The sequence below is a fragment of the Dasypus novemcinctus genome, chromosome 16 (assembly GCF_030445035.2).
Source record: "Dasypus novemcinctus isolate mDasNov1 chromosome 16, mDasNov1.1.hap2, whole genome shotgun sequence".
Classification (NCBI taxonomy): Eukaryota; Metazoa; Chordata; class Mammalia; order Cingulata; family Dasypodidae; genus Dasypus; species Dasypus novemcinctus.
Genome location: NC_080688.1, coordinates 62,127,187 through 62,142,859, shown reverse-complemented (window position 1 = coordinate 62,142,859; position 15,673 = coordinate 62,127,187). Strand labels below are relative to the sequence as shown.

Below are 15,673 nucleotides of genomic sequence, written 5' to 3'. Positions count from 1 at the left end.
CTTTTTCCCATTTTTTAAATGGGTTGTTTATCTTTTTGTTTTCGAGATATATGAGTTCTTTATATATGCAAGTTATAAGTCTCTTATCAGATATATGGTTGCCAAATATTTTCTCCCATTGTGTGGGTTAAAACTTCTTTATGACAAAGGAAAAAAAGATCCTGGTTCTAAGATACGACAAACTGGAAGATGCATTTGGGATTTACGTAACTTACAGCCAGTTTGTATTCTTAACATGCACCATATTCTTAAAAACCAATTAAAATAGTATTCCAATAGAAAATTAGATAGAGGATACGAAGTAGAGGCAAATGTAGCAAAATGTTAAAAGTTGGTAGATCTGGATACCTGGGTGTGTGTATGTTGGCATTCTTTTATGGGTTTTGCATCATTTTTGCAACTGTTTTTTAAGTTTGAAACTATTTCAAGATAAAAATTTAAAAAAACACTGTCTTTTAGGAAAAAAGATGAAGTAGAAAAAATGTTCAACTTTAGTAATGATATATATGCAAGTAAAGAAGGATATAAATGCAAATAAACAATACGTTAAGATTTTCTTCTCTAATGTTAGTAAAGATTAAAAATATTGACTAAGTTTGGTCATGGTGAGAATGCAAGGAAAAAGGTACTCTGGTATACTATTGGTAAAAGTTTAAATTGTTGCAAACGTTTTGGAGGGAAATCTGATGTGTATATATTTTACCAAACAATTATACTTCTAGGAATTTGATCTGTATAGATAAATTCACACTTAACCTCTCCAAAATTCACACTACTTTTATGTTATTAAAAAAAGGGGAAAATGAATATCCATAAAGAGAGAGGTGAAGAAAATCTTGTTATATATGTATATTTACAACATTAAAAATGTTGAGTTCCAATGAAACAAATCGAAAACTCAGAAATAGGCCCTTACATCTATAGTCACGTGGTTTTTGACAGGACGGTCAAGCCCTCCCAGCTGGGCCAGAACAGTCTATTAAAAAAATGGTGCTGGGAGAACTGAATATCCATAGCCAAAAGAAAGAAAGTGGACCCCTATCTCATACCTTATACAAACATTAACTCAAAGTGGATCAACAACCTAAATATAGAAGCAACAACTATAAAATTCCTAGAAGAAAATGTGGAAAAACATCTTTGAAATCTTCTCATAGGTAGTAGTTTCTTAAACCTTACTCCAAAAGCATGAACAACAAAAGAAAAAAGAGATAAATGGGATCTCCTCAAAATTAAACACTTTTGCACATCAAAAGACTTTGTCAAAAGGGTGAAAAGGCAGTCAACTCAATAGGAGAAACTATTTGGAAATCATTTATCTGATAAGGATTTAATAGCCATGATATATAAAGAGATACTATAACTCAACAATAAAAAGACAAATGACCTGATTAAAAAATGGGCAAAAGACTTGAATAGATGTTTGTCCAAAGACGAAGTACTAGCAATTAGGGAAATATAAACCAAAACTACAATGAAATATCATTTCACACTTATCATACTGACCACTATTAAAAAATCAGAAAACTACAAGTGTTGGAGAGGATATGGAAAGATAGGAACACTTACTCACTGTTGGTGGGAATGCAGAATGGTACAGCCACTGTGGAGGACTGTTTGGCAGTTCTGAAGGAAATTGAATAGAGTCTCACCATGTGACCCAGCAATATCACTACCCAGAAGAACTGAGAATAGTGTCACGAACAGACACCTGCATACCCATGTTCATAGTGACGTTAGTCACCTGTATAGATAAAGTGTATACAAAAAAACAATCCAGGTGGTTTTTTTTTATTTATTAGCTAATTGTATGAATTACAACTTTACTTTGTGTAAACAAGTTAAGTTTTTGCTTTAATAGTTGGAAATTATTTCTTTGATTCACTAAGGATGATAATTGTTAAACTTCTCACAATACTGGTAGTAAAGGTAGACCAGGATAGACCACAGCCTATTTTAAAACTAAAAACAGAATTCTTTAAATCAAAAAGGAACATTACTGCCCTTAAGTGAAAGAAATGGTGGTATTATGCTCCCCACCCCCACATGCTATGGGGAAGCACTTCGGAATACTAAAGCATAATTATAATTACCATGAGTTAACCAATGACAAAATTATTGCATGTATTCTGGGAGTTATGAATGTTTCATAAATGCTGAATTATGTATTTTGTAGTTCCATATATATTTTGTTTTTGTCTATTACAAATTCCATCTTTTGTTTCAGTCAATTTTTAAAACTGGTCATTGAAAAATTTTGTTTGCTGCTCATTACTTCCTTGAATTGGTTGCCACTACATACCTAATTTGGAAAAGGGCTAGAGAGACCTTTCAAAAATGAATAAGACAGAATATCTACCCTCTAAAAGCCTATGGTCTAGTGGTGATCATGGCCCTGATCGGAGTGCCCTGATCTTTGCAGGACGTGGTGGGCTTGGGTGGCTGCTTTTAAGGATTATGGTCTGATAATCTGTTTTGGTCCTATCTTGGTTCATAATAACAAAGGCAAAGAAGATCTATGAGCAGAAATGCCGGGACAAAGATGAAGCAGAGCAGGCTGTCCACCGGAGTGCCAACCTGGTAAACCCGAAACAACAAGAAAAGGTACCCCAAAGGCAATGCAGTTGTTTGAGGGCCAAGACCCTGAAAAATATATCAGTCCAAAGGCAATTATGACTCTTAATAGAAAATGGACCAGCACTCTAAGCCCCTTCAGACTATCGGGGTTCCCTGAAAAGGAAAAATCCTTGTCACATTGTTGGGGTTGGGGAAAAAGTTAGAGAACTGTGGCCATGGGAGGAAGTGGGGTGGAGGAAAGATAAGGGTTAGGGGTGTGTTCTGTTTTTTTCCATCTTTCTGCCAAACTCAGCTTGTATATTCTTTGTTGCCAGCTACTTCCTGCTTGGGTGGATTATAAATTTAATTTGATAAAATCTCAATACCAATATTGTCACAACCAGAGGGCAGGGGTATGCTTTAGGAAGACACAAAACAAGATGCTTTGTGGGTATTTTCTAATGACCATAAGATTATAAGGCAAGTTGATTTGCTCAAGAGGGAAACGTAGGTAGGACTCATACTAGAGCTTGCCCCTTGATGGTCATTGCTTTTAAATCTGTTTTGCCTATGGAAGGCTGGCCTGGCATTCCCCATCTCTTGTTCTTTTCTGTCCTCACAGCTTTTTGTGAAACTGGCGACTTCAAAGACAGCAGTGGAGGACTCTGGTGAGGGGCTGCTCCACGGATGGGAGAGGGTGGTGCGGGGTTACATCATCCCAAGTGTGTCTCCGAGAAAGGCAATTTTATATATCTTTCAGTAAAGAATATATGGATCTACAGTAGAATTTACAAAATGTATTGGAAGGAACGGTGGGAGGGAGGAAGGAAAGGAAGAGGGGAGGAAAGCAGGAAGGGACAGGGGGAGGAGGGGAATGTCAAAATCTGGGAAAGCCAGAGGAAGCAAAGGAGTCAGCAGTTTCTGACCTCCAGCTGCCTTCAGTCTTGCTGCCTTACAAGCGAATTGGGGTGGCAAAAGGAATAGTGGTCTTCATAGCAGATGCTTTGTAATCAACTGGTCTCTCTGATTTTTTGAGACCATCTATCTAAAGCACTAAAAGCCTCTTTCTGCCCTGGTAACTCTTTTCTACTGTGAAAGAAATGGATTTCAGTGATAAAGCCTTGCATCTTGGCTAAGAACCAAACCAGCTTTGGAAAGGCTTCTGATTCCTAGGGTATCTTGTAGGAAACAAGCCTCTCCTGATGTGACTATCTAATAAGCCTGTACATTTAGATCTAATGTACCTTGGTGCCCCTTTAAGGCTCAAGATAGTTCTCTTCTCGTATCCTTCATCTAATGACTTTCGCAAAAATGAAAAGTACTGGGACCTAATTAGGTGGATTAGACAAAGAAAACCCTGGTGTAAGTTCATAGCTTTCACTTCTCTTTCCTTGGAGTACTGAGGTTTCTTGCTAATTGCATAGTGCAATGTTTGAAAAGGAAGTGATACTCATCTTTCCTTATTTCACAAAAACTTTAGAGTGAGCAGTGTCATTATGTCCTTTCAATGTTTAGAGTTCCTTGGGAACTTGTGAACTCCCCTCAACTCTTGACTTTCTTTTGTAAACTGGGATGACCCTGTGGGGTAGCTCTGCCACATGTCCAAGTCCAGTTTCTGAACCCAGACCTCTCCCTTCATTTTCAGATAAAGCTTATATGCTGCACATTAACACACTGGATAAGGTCAGAGAAGAGTGGCAGAGTGAGCACATCAAGGCCTGCGAGGTAAGGGAGTGGGAAGCCACTCAGGAGGGGTGTGGCGTGTCTTCCTTCTAGAACCTGGAGGATCTACTTTTGTATAAGCGCCCTGCCCTGAATTGTTGCACCCCAGTTCTCATTGAGTTAAAGAGCTTGAGGGCACATTAGAAATCAAGAATTTAAGTGGAAGATGGAAGGAACTGGAGTGTTCTCCCCCTCTGACCGTGCTGTCCATCTCTGTTCATGGCCTTCATCTGACATTTGGTTAGTGCAGGCATGCAGCAACTAAATCATTTATTAGTTGGTTACATAATTGCATTCAGAGAGCCTCACCTGTACTTTCTAGGTGCTAATGGGGATGGAGATAGCAAGGGTAGCACACTTGAGAATTTTTACTCTCCTTACACGTTCACCTTGATGACTGCCCCCCTTCATTTTCAGTACATGACCTCACTTAAATTTCTCAGAGAAAATAAAAGGCATAACCTGAAGACCCCCTCAAGTTCCTGTCACCTTGTCTATATATTTTCTTACCTCTAAACCAGTCTTTCTCAAAATGGGGTCACTGGACAACAGCATCAGCATCACCTGGGAACTTGTCTGGCCCCGCCCCCAGATCTACTGAATCAGAAACTCTGGGCTGTGGTCAGTGGGCTCTGTGTTAATAAACCCTCCAGGTTATTCTGATGCATGTTCAAGTAAGAGAACCACCGATCTGTACCCCATCCCCTTTTCTCTTGTTACAGTGGAAAAGGAGCCTCTCCCTTACCCAAATCAGGGTCTTATCACACCACTTGGGCTCAGGATCCCATCCAGCTGGTTTTCCCCCAACCCTTTGGATTACCTTTAATATGAACTCCTCCTATTTCGTTGACAGATTCAGCTCATTCCTTGCTTGCCATCTGCTACTCTCTCTCTCTCTTCACCACTGCATTTCTTCAAGGAGTTATCTCAATGGCCTCACATCCTCAGCTATCCCTTTCTGTTGCGTGTGGATTTGCTTCACTGCAGCTGCTTTCTCTGAGGTCACCAAGGATCCCCTTGGTGTGGGCCTCAGTGGATCTTTGCAGTTTCTAATCTTATTTGTCCTCTCTCTGTCATCTGATACTGTTACTCACTACCTCCCTCCTAAAACATGGTTTTCTATACTCTCATGGAAAATCCCAGAAGGAGATTTATAGAAAGTTTTAAAACATGCAAAGCAATACCATGTACATTTTATGGATACACATGTAATATTAAAACCTGGCGTGGAAATTATAAGTTTCAGATAGCAGTTATCTCTGGGGAAGGAGGAAAGTGACAGAGATTGGGCAAGATACACAGGGACTTCAATGGGATCTGAAGCAAATATGGCCAAAATTTTGACAATGCTAGGTGGTTGGTACATGAGTATTCATATGTTGCTCTTTATGTGAAATATTCTATATAAAAGTAATGTGGTATTTCAATACATAAACACTAACATTTACAGATGAAGTAATGTATTTGCTTCAGGATAATCCAAGGGGTGGGAGAGTTGATAAGGATATAGGTAAACAAGATTGGTTATGCCTTGATAAGTGTTAAAGCTGGTGATGGGTACATGAGGGTTCATTCACTATTCTTTCTACTCCTGTATATGCTTGAAGTTTTCCATTATAAAAGTTTGAAGTATAATAGCTATGGTATTCAAGATAAAAAATATATAATAATATATATTTTCCACTGTTGAAAAACTTCGTAGAATAGCTTGAGTTTCCAAAAATTGATATTTGTTTACTACTGTTCAGGCAGTGACCTTTATTTACTTTTTTATCAAGGAAAATTTCAAATATGCACAAAGATAGAAGCAAGTGTAAGGGTCCCCATGTACTCATAAACCAGTTTCAGCAATTATGATCATTTTAATGTAATGTTCTATGTGACCTATTAACTTTAATAAAAATAAAAATAAATAAATAAATAAAATAAAACAATTATGACCATTCATCCTGGGAGGGAAGGGGAGACTTATTGTCATGTAAGTAGGATTATTCCTGATGTTAATGTTATACTTCTGGGATACTTCTGGGACTCAGAAGTAGAATGGGGAGAGTCCTAATTTTATGGCTTGGACTACAAAGTAATGATGGAGGATGCTGTCGGGTTGGATATTTTGAATCTAAGACACTGGCAAGCTGCCCAGGTGGCTGTGCCCAGTAGGCAATTGAAATGTGAGCTGGAATTCAGGTTAGAACATTGGTGCTTGGGACCAATCATTACTTCCTCAGAACTGTATCCCATCCTGTTTGTGTTAATATGATATTGGAGTCCATTTGCATTCTTTGCCTGTGTTAAGAGTTTATGAGCTTCCTGTGTGGTAGGGGGAGTATCCTAAATTATCTAAAAACTTAAAATAATTGAGGGTTGACACTATACAGTGTCATGGCCAGTTTAAACAAATAGTCCCCTTCCCTTGCATATGCATGTACATATAGTTATGTTTCTGTAGGTGTTTGAGGCTCAAGAATGTGAACGGATAAACTTCTTCCGGAATGCAGTGTGGTTACACATGAATCAACTGTCACAACAGTGTGTCACAAGTGATGAAGTAAGTCTGAGGCATCATCTGAGGATTGTGGCTCTGCATATTGAATTCATTAGAGTACAGGGAACTGTAGACATTTATTAGTTCAACTCCTTCCATTTGAGGCCAAGAACGTAAAGTGACTTGTTTAAGATAACACATTAAGTTGATAGAAGGGTCCAGATAAAAACCTAACTTGCCTGATTCCTGTTCTATTCTACCACCATGACCTGCTCTTTAAGAAATTCAGAGTTAGGGCAGGAGAGCAAAGAGGGACCCAACCCAGTTTAATTTATAAAAGATAAAGATATCACGGCATGAACATGAGTCCCAGAGATCAAAGCAATCTGGAACAGCACCAAGTGCTAGCAGACACACATGGAGCCATCCCACTCTACCCTGAGCACACTGACCCATGTCCAGGCTGGTGGTCACTCCAGAGTTGAACATTTACTTCTGTGGTGTTCCCTGGGCCATTATCCAGTCTTAACAAGGCACAGTACTAATCATAAGGTTCTCAGATCTCAAAGGGACCAGAATCAAGTTATCACAACCTTTGCTAAGAAACAGCTACCTCATGTAGACAGGACATTCACTTTAGAAGAACAATTAAGAACCCAGAAAATCAATAGGATTGAAAGGAAGATTCTCCACGTTAAATACGTCTTTGCATTTATGTATGACATTGGTCTTGTCTCATGAAACTTGGTATCCGTTTAAAATATTTTAAATATGTTAACCCATATTTTTGTGCTGCCACAAAGATATATTTCCTGTCTTTTAAAAATTTAATAACATTTGTGTCAGAGAGAATCCTTTTTTTTTGAGTGCAGAACTTGAGAAATGATTCCTTTTTCCTTCTTGTTCCTTTCCCTTGGAAAAGAGTCAGCCTGTCATCAAACCTATTTTTTTAATGAGCTGTGTCACAGTTAACATGGACATAACTGTGCCTACTGATTTATCTTCTTTTTGTTAGATATATGAAAAAGTTCGTAAGAGTTTAGAAATGTGCAGCATTGAGAAGGACATTGAGTACTTTGTGAATCAACGCAAGACTGGACAAAGTCCACCAGGTGAATGGGGCAATGATGGTGGGGTGTTGTAGCCACTCTGTTAGCTTCTCTTGTAACATGTTCTGGGGAGTAGAGACCTGATTCTTAATGTTTTGTTTCTTGATTATTCTCCTAGCACCAATCATGTATGAGAATTTTTACTGTCCCCAGAAGAATGCAGCCCCACCAGGAAAGACCACGGGGCCTAATTTGGCAAGGTAATGACCAGTTGCCTTTAACATAAAGAGAATAACTTTTTTTCTTTTTTTAGGAGGTACGGGGATTGAACCCAGGACCTTGTAAATGAGAAGCAGGTGCTCAACCACTGAGCTCCATCTGCTCTCCAAGAAAATAACTTAAAAAACATTTTAATCATTAATACTCTAAGTCATATTAGAGTTGGAACATATCTACCACTGAATTTGCTTACTGAAGTTGCTAGATTTCTAGCATAGCATTTTTTTGGAAAATGCTAAATGCTTTTACTAATCATAATTCAAGGAGGACTATATCATCCTTGAGTGTGCTGTTATTCATTTATGAATCCCATACCTTCCTTATAGCCTAGAGAAGGCAAGAGCCAGCAAGTGATAGCACCCAGTAGGTCAAATGTGACTTTGCCTGTTTGTGTAAGGCCTATGAGCTAAGACTAGTTTGACGTTTTTAAAGGTTTTAAAAAAAATCAAAAGGATAATATTTCATGACATATGAAAATTATATAAAATCTTATTGGAACACAGCTATGCTCATTCTTTCCTCCCTCCCACCCCCATGGCTGCTTTCATGCTAGAGTTGACTAGTTGTGACAGGAACATCTGTGGCTAACCAAGCCTAAACATTTATTATCTGGCCCTTGGTAGAAAATGTTTGATGCTCCCTGGTACAGTGGATCATGTGGGATGAGAGGCTTGTTTCATGAGAAGTCAAGTTGAAGTCAGGGCTGTTGAATTCATAGTACCTTTTAGAAAAAGGGGAAGGGGGCTTGCTGGTGGGTGACGTTTGCATGATCATCATCAGTATTTATGAATGACAGGCACAGTTCAAAAGTTAACATGAATTAACTCATTTAATCCTCACAACAGGTAAGGGCTGTTTGTATTTTTCATTTTACACACAAAGGTACCAATGCTCAAGGAGATCAGGAAATTTGCCACACAACTGATATTTTAAGCCTGCCAGGCTGAGTTGGAGGTAGGTGGGAGGGTGGGAGTGTCTGTGCTTCTAACCACTGGACCCTCCTGCCTCTTGGTTGAACTTAAGAGTTCAGTAGGTCAGGGCCACAGATCTGTTGCTTTATCTGTACTTTTATTGACCTCCAAAGTAGAAACCAGATGTGGAAAATTATAAAAATAAGAATTTCTCTGAAAGACCTTTTTTTTTCATTTCCTACAGGAGAGGACCACTCCCAGTTCCTAAAAGTTTATCAGGTAGGTCACCAAGAAACTATTTAAAATGCTTATGTCGGCTTTTCTTTAAAGTTAGGTAGCTAGAATTTTGAAATAAAGGAAAAGAAGGGAATCAGTGGAATTAAATTCTGAAGAGAAGGAGCCTACATTAGAATAACACTATTTGCCACACAGTGGAATTTGGTAATTGGTGGTCTATTTTATAGTTTATGTAAGAGAATTCAGTTACTGAAATACCTCATTATAAGGTAATCTTATCAAAGAGATTATTTAAACTTGGGAGCATGAAAACAACAGAACTGAGATATAATTTCCTTTGGGTTACCCATACATATAATTTCTTGAAGGTATAGATGACTAGAAACATATAACTTAAAATAATATATTTAGTATGCTGCCTACAATTTGGATCTGTCACTGATGATGCTGGTCTCTTTTTCTTCTGAATTCCTGTGATACCTTTGAAAGAACACACATTTTAGCATTTTTTATTCATTGTATTTCCTGGATAATGATCATGTCCTTTGAAGGAAGGGACTTGGTCTCCCTCTGTATTACACACAACATCTAACACAGTCCTGGTAACATAGCAGGTGTTCAATGAACATTTATTATTTTATTAAAAGGAAGATATACCTGTTTCTGTTCAAGGAATTGAAGGAAGAAGACAACTCAAGTTGCATTTAGGGGCTTACTAAAAATTTAGTGGTTCAAGTTGAATCTTTGAACAATCTGGATATTTAAGTTATATTCATTTCTTGTTGCTTTATAATTACCACTTGATAATGTGGGACTTTATTGTTGTCCGTTTTTGAAGATCACTGCTGCTATTTGGGCATAATTGTAAAGGGCAATTGGGTCTAAATAGTGATTTCCAGAATGTTCTCTGATTTATAGCCATGACTATCATTTGTAGAAATACTAATTACAGGAAGATTTTCTTCTTATATAATGGCAGTCACCAGTATGCCTTGGTTTGAAAAGGGCTAACGTCTTATGAAAAAATATGAACTGACTGTTGCCGTGTATTCTGTCCATCACAGAGAACTCTGATTATTCTTTGGTGGGTGACTACAGTTTGATCTATCAGTAGCACCAATGGTAAGAATCTTTACTTTTAATATAATTGAATTGCACTTAGACTAGTGTATTAGTCAACCAAAAGGGTGCTGATGCAAAATACCAGAAATTGGTTGGTCTTTATAAAGGGCATTTATGTGGGGTAGGAGCTTACAGATATCAGGCCATAAAACATAAGTTACATCCCTCACCAGAGTCTATTTGGAGCAAGATGGCTGCCGACTTCTGCAAGGGTTCAGACTTCCTGGGTTCCTACGTTCCTGGGGCTTGCTTTGCTCTGGCTTCAAGGTTCCTTCCTTTCTGGGGCTGGATTCTCTTTCCTCTGTGTGCTGACTTCCCAGGGCTCCAGTTTAAGTCTTCAACATCAAACTCCAAAATCAAAACTCCAACATTAAAAGCCCTCAACTCTGTTCTTTGCCATGCCTTTTATCTGTGAGTCCCCACCTCTTGGTGGGTAGGGACTCAATGCCCTAATCATAACTCAGTCATGCCCAGGTACAGATCAGATTACTTGCATAATCCAATATTTATTTCTGGAATTCATCAATAATATTAAACTGCTACAACTAGTGACTGTGTTTTTGAAGGCTTTGGAGATTTTTTCTATATTGCCATAAGTAAGCATGGCCTTCCCTCAGGCCTGCACACTGGTCGATGTGGGCTCCTTGCAGGACAGACTCTTTGGATTCTGCAATTGGAAGGGGACTGGAGACCACTCAATACCTGTTTCAATGAGGGCATTTTCTCTTCATTAATTATTCTAGGGAAATGGATGTGGCTCAAGCAGTTGGGCTCCCATCTACCAGGGGTTCGATGCCTAGGGCCTCCTGGTGAAGGCAAACTGGCCAACATGGCAAGCTGGCCCACGTGGAGTGCTGGCCCACATGGGAGTGCCATCCCTCATGGGAATGCCAACCTGTGCGGGAGTGCCACCCTGTGCGGGAGTGCCGTCCTGCGCAGGAGTGCCAGCCAATGCGGAGAGCTGGCACAAGCAAGGTGACGCAACAAAAGACACAGAGGAGAGACAGTAAGAGGTGTAGCAGAACAGGGAGCTTAGGTGGTGCAAGAGAATGATCGCCTCTCTTCCACTCCAGAAGGTCCCAGGATCAGTTCCCAGAGCCACCTAATGAAAATACAAGCAGATACAGAAGAGCACACAGTGAATGAACACAAAGAGCAGACAATGTGTATGTGTGAGAAATAAATAAATCTTTTTAAAAAATTATTCTATAATTCTTATCTGCCCTTGATGAGCTCCTTTGTAGCTATTACACAGCTAGACTTAAGGTGATGCTTATAAACACACATGATCTTCATTGTTTAAGAAATTTAGCCTTTACTGTACTCTTCCCATCCCTTAAAAAGGGAAATGTCAAGAAAAAGAAGTCTGTGAAAACAGTGCAAATCATATAACACCAAACAAATGGGTGTCATAGGGGTCATCCTGTACCAGATTGTCACTGCTCTAAACTTGCAAACCACAAGGCTTCACGGGGGAACTCTGAACATCGCTAAGCTAACCGAGGCGGCAAAAGTGACTGCAAGGTAGCTCTTCTTCTTTGACACGCAGCTGCTTGCAACATGCCCCAAGTCAAAATCAGTCTTCCTAAATGACAAGCAGTGCCTCAGAAATCAGAGTAGCAATACAAAAGGAAATGCCTCATAAAGTTTTCCTCATTTAACCCCAACATATGTATATTGGGGGATGACTATATATTCATATATAAGCTAAGAAAAAGTCTGAAAGGATATATTCCTATAAAGGTAATATTTTTTCCTCATTTATCTTTGTTTTCCAAGTCATATACAATGAAAATTTATTACCTCTTCAATTAAAAACTGTTTTAATGAGTTGATCCTCTTGCATGTGACCAATCTTCTTGTGTTCCTGGGAGGGTCAGGATAGAGGGGTGAGGAGGTGGGATACAGGAAGACACAAGGGAACTGAAAGAGCCTCTCTCCCACCCTTCCTGGTTTGGTGGTGTTGACATTTACAGTCACTTAGGGAACAAAATGGGTTTTTAACAGTCGTTCTTGGGGATTTTCCTACAGTGTTCACTTAGAAGTGCTTGGAAGTGAGCACTTCACATTTTGCCTTCAGTCGCTAAATAAACACTACTTTGTGACTAGTAGCCATTAGTTCTATAGCACAAAAGCCAAGTTGTCTTAATTAGATGAAATAGTTGACTAGTATGTATTTATATTTAAGCATTAGTCCTTGAATTGCTTAATAGATTTAATACGTAAGCAACTTTGTAGTAAAAGATAATGGAAACTGAAAACATAAAATACCTCGTTCTTTACCTATCTATAACTTTCTGACCTACAAACGAATTGTAGTCTTTACCACCAGTCATCAATTTGTCTTTATTTCAAAAGTATAGTCTTTCTCATGAAAGAGGCAAAACCCAGATTATAGGCAGAGAAGAAACTCAGGAAATCGATGATTCGTTATAAATCTTTCTCTGGAAGAAACATCATGTAGACGATGGCTATGGTGTGGGGCATTGGCAACACAAGCATTAATTTTTTCCTTCTTTTCTGCTTTTACCAATTTGGGTGAAGTATATATATTTGCTTTTTTTTTAAAGATAGGTTTATTTATTTCTCTCCCCCCCACGCCCCTGTTGTCTGCTCTTTGTGTCCATTCACTGTGTGTTCTTCTGTGTCTGCTTGTATTCTCATTAGGCAGCTACAGGAACTGATCCTGGGACCTTCTGGAGTGGAAAGAGGTGATTACTCTCTTGCGCCACCTCAGCTCCCTGTTCTGCTACGTCTCTTAATGTCTCTCCTCTGTGTCTCTTTTTGTTGTGTCATCTTGCTGCACCAGCTCTCTGCGTCAGTGGGCACTCCTGAGCGGGGCAGCACTCCTGTGTTGGGTGGCACTCCCGCGTGGGCCGGCACTCTGCGTGGGCCAGCACACCACTTGGGGCATCTCACCGCACACACCAGCTTGCCTTCACCAGGAGACCCTGGGTATCGAACCCTGGACCTCCTTTATGGTAGATGGGAGCCCAAACTGCTTGAGGGACATCCATTTTCCTCTGTTTACTTTTAATGATAGCCTTTGACTCAATAACCCTCCTCCCTCAAGTGCAAGAATCTGATGTTTAAATGCAAGATGCTACTACCAACACGTTTATTCAGTTACATTTCTTGAGTTAATATTGTTTCATAGGAGTGCACTAATGTCTGTGCCAATTCAGTGAATAGGGGCTCATCTTACTCATCTATAATTGACTGAATTTAAGAGAAATTTAAAGAAGGAAGCTAGTTTAGTTAATAATTATGTAAGCAGCTTATCACAACATTTTAAATAATTTGAAAGAACCCCTGAATTGAAATTTAAATAGGAAAGTTTAGGAATTTGTGATTTGTTTTGCAGTTGTTGGTTTTAGCTGCAGTTCCATGTTTAATTCTAATATGTGTAGATAAAGATAGGGTATAACTTTTAATTTAAAAGCATTTGTATCATAAAATAAAAAATGCATGTATTATTTACCATAAAGCCATGCTATTACCATCATAATCCACTTCTCACCGCTTGGAATACCCATTCCCTTCTACTTGTTTTCCTAAGCCAAGTACATTTATTTTTGTTGAATACACTCCCAAGATGGGAGGAGATGCTAACATGAATGGTTAATTCAATGAAATTTCTCTGTTATTTTCTTTCAGAAAACCAAGTTTTTTCAGCTGTAGCTTCAGTGGCATGGAAGGAGGCACTCTGAGCTGCAGAGTCCATAGCGAAATTGTGTTGCTCGTGAAGATTTTGAAGTGAAATCTTGCTGTAATTTTTTAATATTTTAAATTTATGGTAGACATTCAGTTCAACTTAAGTTAATAGAGCTCTGCAGTTTTTTTGAAGAAGTTTGCAAATTACCCAAGACTGAAGAATTTGCCTTTCATCATTTCCCAGCCAGTTACTGAAATTATGAATGAATTGTGTTTTCTACTTGGCAAGCAGGAAAAGTCTCTGGATTTGGAGTGTTGGTTCTTTTTGGTGAGGGGTGGGGGAAGTCGAGGGTAAAAGTACCTGTATTAGAATCAGTCATCAACTTGTAGAAGAAGCTTCTTTGACTTCAGGGGGCAGCTTGGCTGTAGAATTTCCACAAGTACACACACTGTCAATGGTGCAAGATATAAAATGACCTTTCTTTATTTGCTGGGAGACTCAGAGGGCATCTGATCACACTTTCTCATTTTACATATGAGATATGAGGAAATGAGGCCCGAAGTGTTACCCCAATTTCCTCATAGTTCCCCCAGCTGGTTAGGGGTAGAACGAAGGCCCAGGCCATGCCATATCACCGTTCTTCTAACTCTTCCTGAGGCTGCAGTGCTCATGCTGTAATTTAGGATGCCAAATGTCTTTGCCAGTGTTTTTTGTTTTTGTTTTTTAATTGGGAAAATTACCAGAGTTTAAATGTCAAACTATTTTTGTAAGGATCACAGTGTGTACTGAACTACAGGCTGCCATATTTAACTTAATAAGAAGCTATTGATTGTAGAACATGCCATTATTTTAGGTACCTCTAAGAAGGTGGGGTGGTAGAGTTGCCAGTTAACCTGTGACAAGTCACTGATGGTCAAGACCATTTGAATTTGAGATGCGAAAGTGTGAAAAAGTATATTTTAGAATAAATGAAATACAGTATTTTGACTCTATTCCTCAAGAGAATTTTATAATTACAAAGCCAATCCTCAATCCTAGGTCTTCACAGAGAATCTTTCCCTTGCTAGACCCCAGAATCTTTAAAGGGTCAATTTTACCTTTTTACAAATATTTGGATCTTCCTTTTGTCCTCCATAAATAGCAAGAATGTTATTTACATTTTGTACAGCTATTGCACACTGTGAGAAAACAGTACATTTTAGTTAATGACAAGCTAAAATAGCACTGGCATTTATAAAGTATATTGTATAGTACTTTTTTATCACAAGGAGCAATTTTTTTTCTTCTGCTCTATGCAGCTTTCCCAGATCTACTGGGAACTGAAAGAAGATCCATTATTCTTTCCTTTCAATGTAAGGTGCTACTGAGTATGATAGCATCTTGTCATGACAGGAAACTTGCATCAGTTGGATATCCTTTTGAGAAACTGAAATTTGCAAAGGGTCATTGACTTCCCCAAACTGAACAGGCTCAGGAAAATTTCCTTCAAACTCAGAACATTCTATTTTTAAGTATTTTACTTATTATCGGCAATTCCTCAGGGATTTCACTCTTTTCTCTGTTGATGTAAAAGTGTTTTGCGAAATGAAAATATGTTTATTTTATTCTTTCAGTTTGATATGAAGTGAAATAAAGGTTCTTGGTGATTTGAGATTAA

General features: G+C 38.7%; 1 protein-coding gene across 2 annotated transcripts in view; it reads left to right on the top strand.

Moving 5' to 3' along the window:
* Positions 1–15,673, top strand: part of PSTPIP2 (proline-serine-threonine phosphatase interacting protein 2) — a 77,816-nt gene extending 62,143 nt beyond the window's left edge. Inside the window, exons 7-16 of one of the 2 annotated variants that reach the window (XR_009180963.1) lie at positions 2,506–2,604; positions 3,179–3,224; positions 4,202–4,281; positions 6,728–6,826; positions 7,779–7,875; positions 7,991–8,072; positions 9,247–9,281; positions 10,304–10,361; positions 13,029–13,072; positions 14,019–15,673. Coding sequence is in view for 1 of the 2 variants with exons in the window: in XM_004484699.5 (XP_004484756.1) it covers positions 2,506–2,604; positions 3,179–3,224; positions 4,202–4,281; positions 6,728–6,826; positions 7,779–7,875; positions 7,991–8,072; positions 9,247–9,281; positions 10,304–10,353 (588 nt within the window). In the remaining variant the exon portion in view is untranslated. The remainder of the gene's footprint in view (positions 1–2,505; positions 2,605–3,178; positions 3,225–4,201; positions 4,282–6,727; positions 6,827–7,778; positions 7,876–7,990; positions 8,073–9,246; positions 9,282–10,303; positions 10,362–13,028; positions 13,073–14,018) is intronic. The other variant, XM_004484699.5, reaches the window with a different exon arrangement.